This window comes from Pezoporus flaviventris, unplaced genomic scaffold (assembly GCF_033815535.1).
Source record: "Pezoporus flaviventris isolate CSIRO_AGI_PZ_B2104156 unplaced genomic scaffold, CSIRO_AGI_Pfla_v1 ptg000045l, whole genome shotgun sequence".
NCBI lineage: Eukaryota > Metazoa > Chordata > Aves > Psittaciformes > Psittacidae > Pezoporus > Pezoporus flaviventris.
This window is the reverse complement of record NW_026892593.1, coordinates 2,133,136-2,147,244: the sequence shown is the minus strand read 5'-3', so window position 1 is coordinate 2,147,244 and position 14,109 is coordinate 2,133,136. Positions and strand designations below refer to the sequence as shown.

At 38.9% G+C, this 14,109-nt stretch overlaps 1 protein-coding gene across 3 annotated transcripts in view; it reads left to right on the top strand.

The window, feature by feature from the left end:
- Positions 1-14,109, top strand: part of UPF2 (UPF2 regulator of nonsense mediated mRNA decay) — a 61,303-nt gene that overhangs the window by 4,391 nt on the left and 42,803 nt on the right. For all 3 annotated transcript variants that reach the window (XM_061467208.1, XM_061467210.1, XM_061467209.1), the window contains exons 2-6: positions 1,328-1,707; positions 2,510-3,289; positions 7,608-7,768; positions 8,775-8,972; positions 10,870-11,019. In XM_061467208.1, coding sequence (XP_061323192.1) covers positions 1,346-1,707; positions 2,510-3,289; positions 7,608-7,768; positions 8,775-8,972; positions 10,870-11,019 — 1,651 coding nt within the window. In that variant the 5' untranslated portion in view covers positions 1,328-1,345. The remainder of the gene's footprint in view (positions 1-1,327; positions 1,708-2,509; positions 3,290-7,607; positions 7,769-8,774; positions 8,973-10,869; positions 11,020-14,109) is intronic.

The following is a 14,109-nucleotide window of genomic DNA, read 5'->3' as shown; positions in this document are numbered from 1 at the left end:
TTAGCACAGTGTGCTCTGCCAGCTGTTACTTGTGCTGTATGGAAGAGTGTTTGAGGTGACTGGGGAGATCTTGGGAGGCATGAGGAAAGAGGGGATCAAGATGATGCCTTTTCATAGTGAGGACAGTCAATCACTGGAGCAGGCTGGCTAGAGGGGTACTGCAGTGTCCTTCCTTGGCAGTTGTGCTGTGGTTTAACCCCAACTGGCAACTAAGTACCAGGCAGTTGCTCACTGGGGGGGGGTGCAAAACCTGTGGGTTAAGATAAGAACAGTTTAATAATGGAAATAAAAGATAATCATAATAAAATGATACAGGAATAAAACCCAAGGGAGGCAAGTTATGCTCAATACAATTGCTCACCACCTGCTGACCCATGCCCAGCTCATTCCCAACCAGTGGTCAGCCTGTTCCAGCCAACTCTACCTAGTTTCTATACTGAGCATGACTTTCTATGGTGTGGAATATCTCTTTAGCTGGTTTGGATCAGGTGTCCTGTCTCTGCTCCCTTCCAGCTTCTTCTGCTCTTCCTCACTGGCAGAGCATGAGAGACTGAAAAGTCCTTGACTTAAACTAAGGACTCATTACCGACAACTGTGTGTGATCAGTTTATTCTCAGACTAATACCAAAGCACAGCACTGCACCAGCTACTAGGAAGAAAATTAGCTGAAACCAGAACAGTTTTCAAGCCTAGAGCAGTCTTCTCTGACCTCATGGCTGACCCTACTTGGAGCAGGGGGTTAAACCACTTGAGGTTCCATCTAATGCGTGCTGTCCTGTGATCCGAACTAGAGGTAGTGGAAGTGGAGTCATTCTTAGGTGACATGTAGAAAGGTCAGTGAGGTTCAGGTGCATGTGCTTTCAAAAGTCTAGGATGTTTCGTGAGATGGAATTCTATTCATAGAATCATAGAACAGTTAAGGTTGGAAAGGACCTTAAGATCATCTAGTTCCACCTCCCCTGCCATGGGCAGGGACACCTCACACTAAACCATATCACCCAAGGCCTCGTCCAGCCTGGTCTTGAACACTGCCAGGGATGGAGCATTCATGTTCCAAGATCTTGTATTCCCCTGGTTTTAGAAACTTCAGGTGCTTTTACATCACAGTTCATGCTGAAAATATAACACTGGCAAAATGATTAGTTTTTACACATTCTAGGTCCATTCTTTAGCTCAAGAAAACTTGCCTGAAACCTTTATTTTATTCTTGTAAGTCAGACATTCATGAGTTATCTTAGTTAAGAACCGAGTGAATATGGATGGGCTGTGGAAGAGAGTAATGCATCAAAAATAAGTTAAAAGTACTTCTTTTCCTGTGTTTCTGTAGGCTTGCCTGGGTAACACAATGCCAGCTGAGCGCAAAAAGCCACCAAATATGGAAGAAAAAGAATCTCCCTTAAATAATAAAGAAAAAGAATTTACTGAAAGGCGACCAGTGAGCACCAGGGAAAAGCCAAAAGAAGATGTCAAGGTTGGCATGAAGAGAGAGACTCTAAAGGTTCCTGATGACAAAAAGAAAAAACTGGAAGAGGATAAAAGAAAAAAGGAAGACAAGGAGCGGAAGAAAAAAGAAGAGGACAAAGTAAAGGCAGAAGAAGAGCAGAAGAAGAAAGAAGAGGAGGAAAAAAAGAAACTTGAAGAAGAGGAGAAAAAGAAACAAGAGGAGGAAGAGAAAAAGAAACAAGAAGAAGCAGCTGCTCAACTGAAGTAGGTTGTGTTTAATGGTTTAATTGTGCTGAATGCTCTAGTCCTGCTGTTAGGGTTATAGGCAGAATTATAAGAGATGAACTGTTTGACTTACAGTAAGTTGTATGTAGCATTATAAGTTCCAAATAGCTAGCTCAGTATGCATTGTGACTTCCACATAGTTCTGAGTTTTCACCTCTAACCTCTGTTACTTTAGTCTCTAATACAGGGCTTTGATAGCTCTGTAGGCCAGTTAGGAGGGACCCTATTACCAAGACACAGTGTGTTATCAGAAGGTACTACAGTGTTGAAGATAACATCTTTAGGCCAGCAAAGCCAATTTCTGGATGTTCTTATGTTTGAAATACATCATTTTCGAAGAGTCAGGCAATGTCATAGCCAAATTCTATCTCGTACAGATGTATTTCACCTACTTAAGATTTTCAGTAGTCTGGGAATAAAAGATTTCCCTTCACTGTGTAGTTCAGTAACCTGTAGAAGGGTTGTTATTCTCTTCTGTAAGAACTTCCTCTCTGTCTGGAGTAAATGGAGTTTTATGTTTGTATCTTCAAATTTGTTGGGATTAGTATGTTCTGCATAGAAATACTTGATAAATTTCACTTTGTTACAAGCAAAAAAAAAGAGATTATTTAGCAGGTGCTTTAGCTTTCTGGGATTAACTTTTAATATTTAAAAACAAACTATTAAGGGGAAATTATGTTTAGAACTACTGAGAGGTTTCCAACTAAGCCTTTTTCTCCTTTGAACTGTTAACCTGAAATCAGTTTCTGTAATGAAAATGACTAACTTTTATTTCTCTTAGAGAAAAAGAGGAAGCCCATCAGCTCCATCAAGAGGCTTGGGAGCGCCATCAGGCGAGGAAAGAGCTTCGCAGCAAAAACCAGAATGCACCAGACAACCGCCCTGAGGAGAACTTCTTCAGCAGACTGGATTCCAGCCTGAAGAAGAACACAGCTTTTGTTAAGAAGCTCAAAACCATTACAGAGCAACAAAGGGACTCCTTGTCCCATGACTTTAATAGCCTGAATTTAAGCAAATACATTGCAGAAGCAGTAGCTTCTATTGTGGAAGCCAAACTGAAAATATCGGATGTGAACTGTGCAGTGCACTTATGTTCCCTCTTTCACCAGCGCTATGCTGATTTTGCTCCTTCATTACTTCAGGCTTGGAAAAAACATTTTGAAGCAAGGAAAGAAGAGAAGACTCCCAACATTACCAAGTTAAGAACTGATCTGCGTTTCATTGCAGAATTGACAATAGTTGGGATTTTCACTGACAAGGAAGGTCTGTCTTTAATCTATGAGCAGCTTAAAAACATTATTAACGCTGATCGAGAATCCCACACTCACGTTTCTGTGGTTATCAGCTTTTGTCGGCACTGTGGAGATGACATTGCTGGTTTGGTACCAAGGAAAGTCAAAACTGTTGCAGAGAAGTTTAATTTGAGCTTTCCTCCTAGTGAGATAATTAGCCCAGAGAAACAACAGCCCTTCCAGAATTTGCTGAAGGAATACTTTACATCTTTGACCAAACACCTGAAAAGGGACCACAGGGAGCTACAAAATATTGAAAGACAAAACAGGTGACACTTGAATGTTGCTTTTTATTTATGGAGAAAAAAGTAGTTTATTTATGAAATGTTCAGATTTGTTGCGGTATTTGAAAAACACAGTCTGTTAACGGTGTATAGAAGTGTATTCTGCAGTGCATCTAAGAAAAAGTTACAAATTTGCTCTGAATACTTAAAAAGCAAAACCCAAACAGACTCTTTCAATATCTTTAAAGAAAGAGGAGGCTGATCTTTGGCTTTAATTCTTTTAACTCTATTAATTTAATGATGTTTCCTTGGCAGCTTGAGAATGACACTCCTTCCCCAGCTGGTGCTGTCCTTTCCCAGTTGGCACGATCTACCCACACGGAGCATATGCCACCATGGCTTTGGCTTATTTTTTGCTAGTGTACCAATATGGAGGAAAAATGAGGTTAGATTAACTAGGTATCCCTTGCACTTTAGTGTGGGCAAATTCATACATATTAAAATATTGGAGTTTATAGACAGTTTGATTCAAATCCTCTTAAATGTCTGTATGAAATACTAATATTGAAGGGTATGAGTATACAAACCTTTGAGATCTGGGTAATTTCTACCATTATGACATTGTTTAATAATTGTTTGCCATTTCCTTAAAGCATCCTGAGTTGCCATTATTGGAGCCAGCCTAAAGCCAACTGCTGGTCTTGAAACACGGTCATTATTAAATCCTTTTGGAAGCATTCCAGGCAGATAGAAATAAACATGTTACTGCATGTGTAGGCCCAGGTTTCAACTAAAAAGCTGAACATCAATCCAGAGCAAAATGTATGTGTGGAATACATTAACATTTAGTGTTCCCAAACCAAGGCTTTGAACTCGTATCCATTGTGCGGACTGGTATTGTTCTGCAGTCCTGTCCAGCGTCAAGTGTTGTATTTCACAGGACCATCAACTGACTTGGGAGCTACTATTAATTCTGCAAATATCTTTTACTTTAAAGTGTGTTGTTGTGACTTAGTCGTTTGGTTGGAGGTTTTTTTTTAAGGTAATGGATATAACTTTTACACTTGCATACAGAATTATGGTTGGTTCTGGGCATATTGGTTCTGGCTGGAATGTTATTGAGTGAGTATTATAAAGTTTGTATAGTAGGCAATAAACTATAGGACATAGAAAGAATGTTAAGAGACCATGAAGAAAGAATGTGAGTGATCTGGGAGAGGGAAATACATGGTAATATTTAAGTGCACACTAGATAAGAATGACTGGATAGAGCTCTAAGCCTGGTCTGATCTCATCAGTGAGCCTGATTTGAGTAGATCAGACTAGAGACCTCTTCATGAACCTCCTCTGAATTATCCCTATCAACTGGGTGTAAAGCTTTGCTTTGGGAAAGGAATGTGAAGAACTATAATTTATCACTGGATTAAGATAATCCTATTATTTATCTGAATTTTAAGGTGTTTAACTGTTTAATAAAAGTCGGGGAATAAGTTTTGTTAAAGAAACAAGACATCAAAACTGTTTCTTGCCTAATTCTATTTGCTTACAACATGTCTGTAACAGATATTGGCATTGCAGCTATGGAAGTGCAGGGCAGAAACTTGCCTAGTAAGTCTGTGAACATTACAGTAATACTCCTAAACTGTGACTGTGTGGTTGGTTGGTTGCTTGCTTTTTGTTTCTTTTGGGTGTTAGTTTTTGGTTGTTTGGTGTGGTTGCCTTTGGTTTGTTTTAAAAAGAAAAAGCAATAATCCTATTGGAAAAAACAGTCATCTGTGTATTTGAAACCTGATCTACTTTGCTGATAGCCACAGCTTTTATGCCCACTGTTAGTCCAGAGCTAATAAAGTGAACAGGGAGGGAGCAAACTGTTCCTTCCTGTGCATCAACAATTTCATATATTTAGGTTGTGATATTTTGTCAGGTAAATACCTCTTGAGTTTATCTATGTCAGGAGAGTGTAAAATAAATTGTGCAGGTTTGTTGGTTGAGTTGAAAATTAATATGCTAACTCTAAGGGATGGTGAGACACTGATACAGGTTACCCAGAGAAGCTGTGGCTGCCCCATCCCTGGCAGCATTCAAGGCCAGGTTGGATGGGGCTTGGAGCAACCTGCTGTAGTGGAAGGTGTCCCCCTGCCCATGGCAGGGTTTGGAAGTGGATGAGCTTTAAGGTCCCTTCCAACCCAAACCAGTCTGGGATTCTATGATACAATTTCAGCCTCAGCAGTGCTTTGTGTTGTGCTTGTGTTATCTGTTGAATCATAGGTAAAATGAAAGCATTGTTAGACACAAGGGTTTCTGCAAGTGGATAATTAGAACTACCTTGAGTTACGCTTTGACAGTAGAGCCTGGTGATCTTTTTGGTTACACAGCTGCGGGCACAGCAAAGTCTGTGCAGGCTGTGTCACTGGAAGGAACCATTTGTTTCCAAAATTCTGCTGGGAGTTTTCAAAAATGAGTGTTAGATATGAAAAGAAGCTGCTTTGGTCTAAAGAATGTTTTTAAAATCTGCTGAACTTGCATTGTGGCACTGCCTGAAGTTCTGAAGAGACATGCAGTAAGAAAAATACTGTGTGCTGTACTTTTAATTGTATTAAAATCAATTGTGCTTTTAAAATCTGTTCAGGATGCTTTAGCTTCCTTGATTTGTTAACACTTGTCTTTTGGGAACTGAAACTGAGAACTGAAGTTCTTGTACTATTGTTATAGCACTTTGCTTTTTTGGTTTTTAATAATAGCACAGCTTCAGTGCTCCTGTTTGAGGCTTCTGTTTTGTTTTAAACTCATAGTAAGTATGCAGTGGATAGCTGTATCCATGAAAAGGCTGTGAATTGGCACTTCGCGTGTTTCCTGAATCCAAACTGCACTACTGCACTTCAGAAATTATCAGAGGTTATTTGATTTGTTAATTTTTCTTGTTCTACTTTGCAGGAGCAGTTGATATGTGTTACATAGGTGTGTGAGGGACAAGAAATTGAACTTTTGCTTCTTGCCCTCTAGCAAGACACATGTGCCAAGTTTTGATCCTGAGCAGATACAAGGGATTTTGTTGCTTGCCCTGTGAATGTGTTGTGTATGAAGATGACTTCTGTTTTATAGTCAACCTGGAACTGGCAAAAGCCAAGACTGATATCCTTCAACTTACATTGCTTAAACTAGTCTGAAAGTTTTATGCCATAAAACAGTTGTTTTTTTTGGCAAGAACATGATGGTATACTTATTGCTTAATGAAAGCCTAAAGGTAATGTAATGATACAACCTCCTTTAGGAATTAGGACATTTGCACCCTATTTCAAACTTCTTCTCATGCTTTCATCTCAGTGCAGAGTGCATTGTCAGTGGTTACAGCTGATTAGTCCAATGTTACCAGCATTATTCAAGCTACTGTAAAACACATTGGAATCTTGCTAGGCAAGCTCATTCTGTCCTTTGAAAAGCTTTCTATTTTGAAAACCTGTGTTTCATCTGAGCTTGTTTGTATCTTTGCAGTAGTAGGAGCCCAAGATGAGGACAAACTAGAACATTGGTACTGTGCAATCAGCTTATTCTTAGTTACCCCAAAATCAAGGATGACAGTCTTTAATCAGTCTTCTGTAGAAGGCAAAATCTTTGTACTAGCAAGTATTACCTTGTTCTGTATATTTGGTTCAAACTAATGAAAATTCTTGATATTTTTGTTTAAAATCCAGATGGCCTTAACTGTAGTTTGGTAAGAAAATTGAGTTGTACTTTATTGTGTGTCAGCAGTGATCTGTTCTTTCAAATGTAAGTTGCTTTTGAGAACAGATTTCAGTTTTAAAAATGAAAGCATGGATATTTTCATAAAAGAAAACACAAAGCAAATGGAAAAACACCCCGAACTGCTCTTCATTTGGACTGGTAGTCTTGAAATAACTTGATTTGTTGGGAAGTGAACAGGGTGCTTTTAACATGCAACTTGTCTGAGACTCTGGCAGTGATTGCCCATTGAGTCATTTGAACATGATGGAAATGTGTTATTACAGATGTAAAGCAACTTTTATCCAACCTTCATCTCAGTTGAATGTTTTAATTTACTGCAAGTCTTTTCATAGTGCAGGACTATTACAGGATAATCATGGCAAAAAATAAGTTGCTTTTTCTTGTTGGGACACTGAAGTTAAAGCTTCTGTAACTCTACTGAACTCAAGGATACTGAAGTCAGTAGTTCAATATGGTTGTTTGGAAGAAAAAGTTGTGTTGCTCTAAGTTTTTGCTACTGTGGTCTAAACTAGAATTCTGCAGAAGAGAAGTCAGCTCTGCTCACAGAAATTGATAGTAGTTCAGCATAACTTGAGTAGATTTTAAGAAAAGTTGCCTTACTGTCACTTGATTTTTGTAGGCGCATCCTTCACTCCAAAGGAGAGCTGAGTGAAGATCGGCACAAGCAATATGAGGAATTTGCAATGTCATATCAGAAGCTGTTGGCAAATTCTCAATCTCTGGCTGATCTTTTGGATGAAAATATGCCTGACCTTCCCCAAGAGAAACCAGCACCTGAGGGTAGGCCATCTTCTAAAGGAAGTAAAGGGAATGCTGGGCTTGGCTTGGATGTGGTGGGAAAGCCAACCAAACCTTCTTACTGATGTGTTCTTTCCATTGATTTCTTTTTAGTTAGGCTTTCCGCTTTAAGGATGACAATGAACAAACATTACATTATTATTTTAATTAAAGTAATTAAACCTGACATGTAACCATAACTATTGTATATGCCATGTAGTTACAGTAATTTAAGTAATATCCCTTTAGATTTGTTTCAGGTAATATAGGAATAAATGGAAAATTATTTTGACCTAATAATTTCCATTTAATTTAATGCATTTTAAATACTTGAAGGACTGTATATGTTAGAGTTTCAAATACTGATATTGTTCAAAAATGGGTTTGAAGTATATTTTGGGTCATGATGTTATGAGCAGGAACATATTGTTAAACCAGATACGTCACTAGGTGGCTCTCCTACCTGCTGAGAAGTGCATCTTTTAACTGGCAGAGTTGTTGAATGCTGTAAATCTCAGATCTTTCATTCAGAGATGTTGTTGAGTGCACCTTTTGTCTGAAGTGATCTTGAGCTTAAAAAAAATATATTTCCTGAATGCCTCTAAATTTAAAATTATTATTATTTTTAAACATCCGTTCTTGCAATACCGTGGGGTACAGTTCAACATACTCAGTGATTACTTCCTATGTTAATGTGGTTAAAATCTGGTACAGCTTTTCTTTCTAAAACCACATAATGTGCTGATTGACTTCACTTGACTGACTTGATTTGACTTTGTGTTTTCTATCAATGTAAAATTTGCAATTTTAAGATAACTTACTGATGCATCTAATATTACAATTGGGTAGTTAAAAGCATTTTAAAGTACATATTACAATATTTCAGTTGAAACAGCAGTGGTAATAAATGTTTCTTAAAGCATTTTGGTTTTAATCTTCAAAGGTGCCTCCCTTTAGAAGATCAGAAATTTGTGTAAGTAACTTTCTTGTGGTTTCACTGTTTTTGCAGAACACGGACCTGGCATTGATATTTTCACACCAGGAAAGCCTGGAGAATATGACTTGGAGGGGGGTATCTGGGAAGATGAAGATGCCAGAAACTTCTATGAGAATCTCATCGACTTAAAGGCTTTTGTACCAGCAATTTTGTTTAAGGATAATGAAAAATGTTCCCAGAACAAGGATTCTGGCAAAGATGAATTAAAAGGTAGAATGCTTCAATGAGTATTAAAGATGTCTTGTCTAACAGATACGCAAATTTGATGGAAGTAATGAGTCTCTAATGAAATAATTTGTGGTGAGCAAGTCAGTACACCAGTTTGGAGAAATTTTTAGGGAAGAAACTGTAGGGTAAGTATTATATCTGGGATGTAACCTGCTTTAGGAATTATGGCATTTATCTTCTGATGCTTTCAGTACAGGGTGCATTGTCAGAGGTTACAGCTAGTTTAAGTCAGTGCATTTTAATACTGATAGAAGTTGAAGTTTAAAATAATTGGAGATTAACCAGTGTAAGTAAATATTAACTTTGCTGTGCAAAACCTAAAAGCTTATCATCTTTGCAAGATGTTAGTGTTCATTCTGTGTTTTCCACTAAACTGTTAATGATAGCTAACTGTGTCTCGCTGTAAAGTTCCAGTAGATTTAAAGGTCTGGAAGGTTCCTCACTTTGGACACAGGTTCACAGCCAGGCATTGGTAGACTTTAGTTACAGTAGGATAAAAATTACATTCGCCATCACTGGCTCAGAGTGTAACAAAAGATGTATATTTGCATCGCAGCAGTGTTTTGGCATTGAGGAAATGCCAACGAAGACACAGACTACACAATTTTCTAATACATGTGCAGTAAGCCAGTGTTGAGTATGAATGGAATTTAAACTTTAGAACTCGTGGCCTTCTTTCTGATCTTTAAACTCTGAAATTTCCCTGTGAGGATAATGAGGGATATTGGCCCAGGGAGGTTGGAATCTCTGTTTGAACAGATTTTTCAAGACAACTGCAAAAATAATACCTGAGAAATTTGGTGTGAATACATTGCTTATCCACTTTGAGCAAAAGGCTGAAGACCTCATCAGTGTCCATTCCAGACTAATTTAGTCTCTGATTTTAACCAGGTTGCCTGCTTTGTGAGTCTGCTACTTAATTCCTTATGATGTGTGCACTGCTTAGAAGTTGTCGTGTTTTTGTTTGAAAAATTTAAGTATTTTAATAAGGTTATTTGCCTTGAAAATGCTATTTTTTTTAATGAAGCATAGTCTGCAAATGAGTTTTGAAGGAGGCCTGAAAGAGTAACAAAATGGTAATCTCCTGAAAAAAAAAGCTCTATGTTGGACCAGTGTTGTAGTTCAAGAAAAACATTAGCTATTCCTTCTGAATCTTCATCTAGAGATGCACAAATTATTTGTTTTCAAGGAAAATGTGATTTTTATTTGACCTTCTATATAACATATTTTAATCGGTACCTTCCTCCTGTTCTGTTTTTTGCCTTTTTTCTCAGTCTGTAACAAAGTAAAAGCTTTGTTTGCTTTGCTTAATTTTGTTTTCAGTTGATCTATGATGAATATGCAGTGCAAACATTAACTTAGGGGTTTTATCTTCGAAAATGGCTATTTTTGAATAATGTTTGCGGTATTATTTTGGAGGTTACTGTTTTTCTATCTGACCTTCCCAGTATGCAAATTCTTTTTTCTTGTACTTCCCATGTGGTGGCCTGGCTATCCATTTTAAGCACTTCTGGACTTAAATTGCTACATTTCTGAATATCTTGTGCCATTTGAATATATGCATGTCATCCACTGAAGATGTACCAGCTATAGTTCAGACCAAACCAAAGCACGAAGAACTGTTGGCAATCCTTAACAGACCTTAATGTAGGTAAATGTTTGCAGTTTTCAGGCATTGGAGTAAAGCTATATGAAGGATCTCAAACCACTGAGACCTAACAGATGACACATTCTACTCTCAAGAAGTAGATATTCTTTGCCTGATTCCTTTTAACAAGACTAAAACAGTAAAGAGACACAGGTTTAGCAACATGAGTCTTCCTGTATTCTAATGATGCCTGCATGTATTTAATAATTTAATATTTCTACTTTTAAATAGATTCAAAAGATGCCAAAGATAATAAGGAAGCACCTGGGAGTGAGGATTTGGAGTTGGAGCTGGAGAACCTGGATATTAATGATGATGCCCTGGAGTTAGACTGTGGAGATGAGGCAGAAGATCTTACAAAAAAGCTTCTTGATGAGCAAGGTAAAAAGAATTGGCTTTAGGAATTACTTGTTTTTTTGTTTTGGGGCTTTTTTCTTGATGGCTTTAGTCAGTAGATCAACTTCAGGAAGAAGAATGATTTATTTATGAAACTAGTAGCTAGGAGCTGTTAGGACTGTGGTCAAAACAACATTTTTAACAAGGCATTCCGAAACAACTGAAAAGTATTATATGGAGGTTTATGTAATGATAGTTACCGATTCTTTTAGCTTTTAAAGATAATCAAATGTGAAGGCAGTGGTCTGAAAAGTGACTAGAAAGAAGAATGTAGACTTCAGTGCATAAATGATTTTATCATCAAATGTGCTTAGGGTATTATTTAAATACTTTGTTTTAAACTTGAACTGCAAGATTCAGCTCTACCTTTCTGTCTTGTTATGGCTTTACATAGCATGATTTAAGAATTCTAACCTCTGATTGTGCATAAAGGGCTGCAAATGAAACCTGTGGAACTCTGGCTTTACTTTTACCAGGGGAACCAGAGAAAGGTTTCTTGTGAATCACAAGTATTTCTTTTAGTGGTAATGAATTTCTTTTAGTGGGAAAAGCAACATCAGGTGTTAAAAGCCGAATTCAGAGGAGCAAGTGAGGCAGTGTTTTTGAACCAGATTTGTAAACCACAGTGGTTTTACTTTGCATTCCCAAGGACCAATGCAGATTCTTTCATTTCTAAAGCAGGAAACTTGTTCAGTGTCTAGAATGTGGGGGAAGAAAAAACACATCTGGAGTGCACTGGCTGGAGATTCTGTGGCTTAAAACTGAAAATACTTCTGATCTAGGGAATTCCTAAGATAATCATAGAACGGTTTTCACCGCTTGTCACTGGTCTGCACTTGGACATTAAGGCATTGATCACAACTCTGTAAGTGCGACCATCCAGCTAATTCTTTATTCCATCCATCAAATCCATGCTCTCCAGTTTAGAGACAAGGATGTTGTGTGTGACAGCATCAGATGCTTTGCACAAGTCCAGGTAGATGATGTCAGTTGCTCTTCCCCCATAACACCATTGTAGAAAGTCATCAGATTTGTCAGACATGACTTGCCCTTAGTAAAGCTATGTTGGCTGTCACCAACCACCTCCCTATTTTCCAAGCACCTTAGTGTAGTTTCCAGGAGGATCTGTCCCATGATCTTGTCAGGCATTGAAGTGAGACTGACTGGTGTGTAGTTTCCCCGGTCTTCCTTTTTCCTCCTTTTTAAAAATGGGCTATGTTTCCCCTTTTCCAGTCAGCAGGAACTTCACCAGACTATGACTTCTCAAACATAATGGACAGCAGTTTAGCCACTTCATCTGCCTGTTCCCTCAGGGCCCGTGGATGCATCTCATCAGGTTCCATGGACTTGTGCTCATTCAGGTTCCTTAGATGGTCTTCAACTTGATCTTCTCCTACAGTGGGTGGTTTTTCATTGTCCCAGTCCCTGCCCTTGCCTTCTGTGATGAGAGTGGCGTGGCTGGAGCATTTGCTGGTGAAGGCCATGGCAAAAAGGTTGTTAAGTGCCTCAGCTTTCTCTGTCCTGGGTCTCCTGTTCCCTTCTGGAGAGGGCCCACATTTTCCCTATTCTTTTATCACTGACATACCTATAGAAGCTTTTCTTGTTGCCCTTGATGTTCCTAGCCAGATTTAATTCTGTCAGGGCTTTAGCTTTCCTGACTGGATCCCTGGGTGCTCAGACAATTTCTCTGTATTCCTTCCAGGCTACCTGTCCTTGCTTCCACCTCCTGTAGGCTTCCTTCTGTGGAGTTTGTCCAGGAGCTCCTTGTTCATCCATACAGGCCTCCTGGCATTTTTTCCTGACTTCGTCTTTGTTAGGATGTGTCACTCCTGAGCTTGGAGGAGGTGATCCTTGAACATTATCCAGTGTTCTTGGGCCCTTTTTCCCTCCAGGGCTCTATTCCCTGCTACTCTAGCAGGCAGACCCCTGAAGAGGCCAAAGTCTGCTCTCCTGCAGTCTTGGGGTGGTGAGCTTGCTGCATGCCTTCCTCACTGCCTTAAGCTTCAAAAACCTCCACCGTTTTATGGTCCCTGCAGCTAAAGCTGCCCTTGCACATCATATTCCCTACCAGCCCCTCCCTCGTTGGTGAGAACAATCCTGTTGCTTGAAAAACAGCATTGTGCTTTAAAAGCTGAGAAGTTAAAGCCAAAACTTCAAGCTGTGGAGTTCATACCACAGCAAAGAAGCTCAAGGTCTGGCAAAGACTGCATGTTGGTGTTCAAAACATGGGTTCAGTGAATCAAGCTGATACATGGATCTGTGGGTCTGGGCATAGAGTGGCTTGAACAAATCCTCAGTGTTCCAGTCTCTCTCAGCTGACAATAGGGATTGGTTAAGGCATATGGATCTTCAAATTGGGTGACTTGTGTACTGAAAGTTAGTTGAGCTGAACTTGATCTTGGAACTCTGCTCGTCTGTGCCACCTCACTAATTCAAAAAAGAGACAGCTCTGGAGTCAGACTGTTTCAGACTCCTCCTGAAAGGAAAACTGTTAGGATAAAGCTATCACGTATTTCCTTAGATTTTTCCTTTGTTTACCCAGACAGGTTGGAAAAAGCTCTATCCTCCTTGGATGAATTTTCCCTTTTATTTATATATTTTCTTCTTTGAGTAGCCATCAGCACATTCAGCTGGGTAAGAATTTAAGTTTTAATTGCAGGATGTTCACCTTTAGTGAGCTGTTATCCTCTGGTCAGAGATCTTGAGAAAACCAGTGAAGAGCTTAGTTCTAACGGTCTGTAAGGGTGGTAAACCTAGATGTTCCCTTGGAATCAAAGGGAAAAAGAGCAGCTCATTCTGGGTTGCTCACAGCCTGCTAGATAGACCAAAATAGTTTGTCAATAGACATCTAAAGGAATGCAAATATTTCTTGATTTTTTTGAAAGGGATTATTGTCATGATAGGAGGATGAAGATTAGTTTGAACATAAAGACAAATAACATGAAAGTGAGATCCTATAGAAGTGAGGAAGGAATAACAGGAGATGAGATGAGATATAGAAGGTCCAGTGTCTCTGGGAGGCAATACCAGCTTGAGTAGCTCAGAGGGAATTGATGGTTATGCTCTTGATTATAG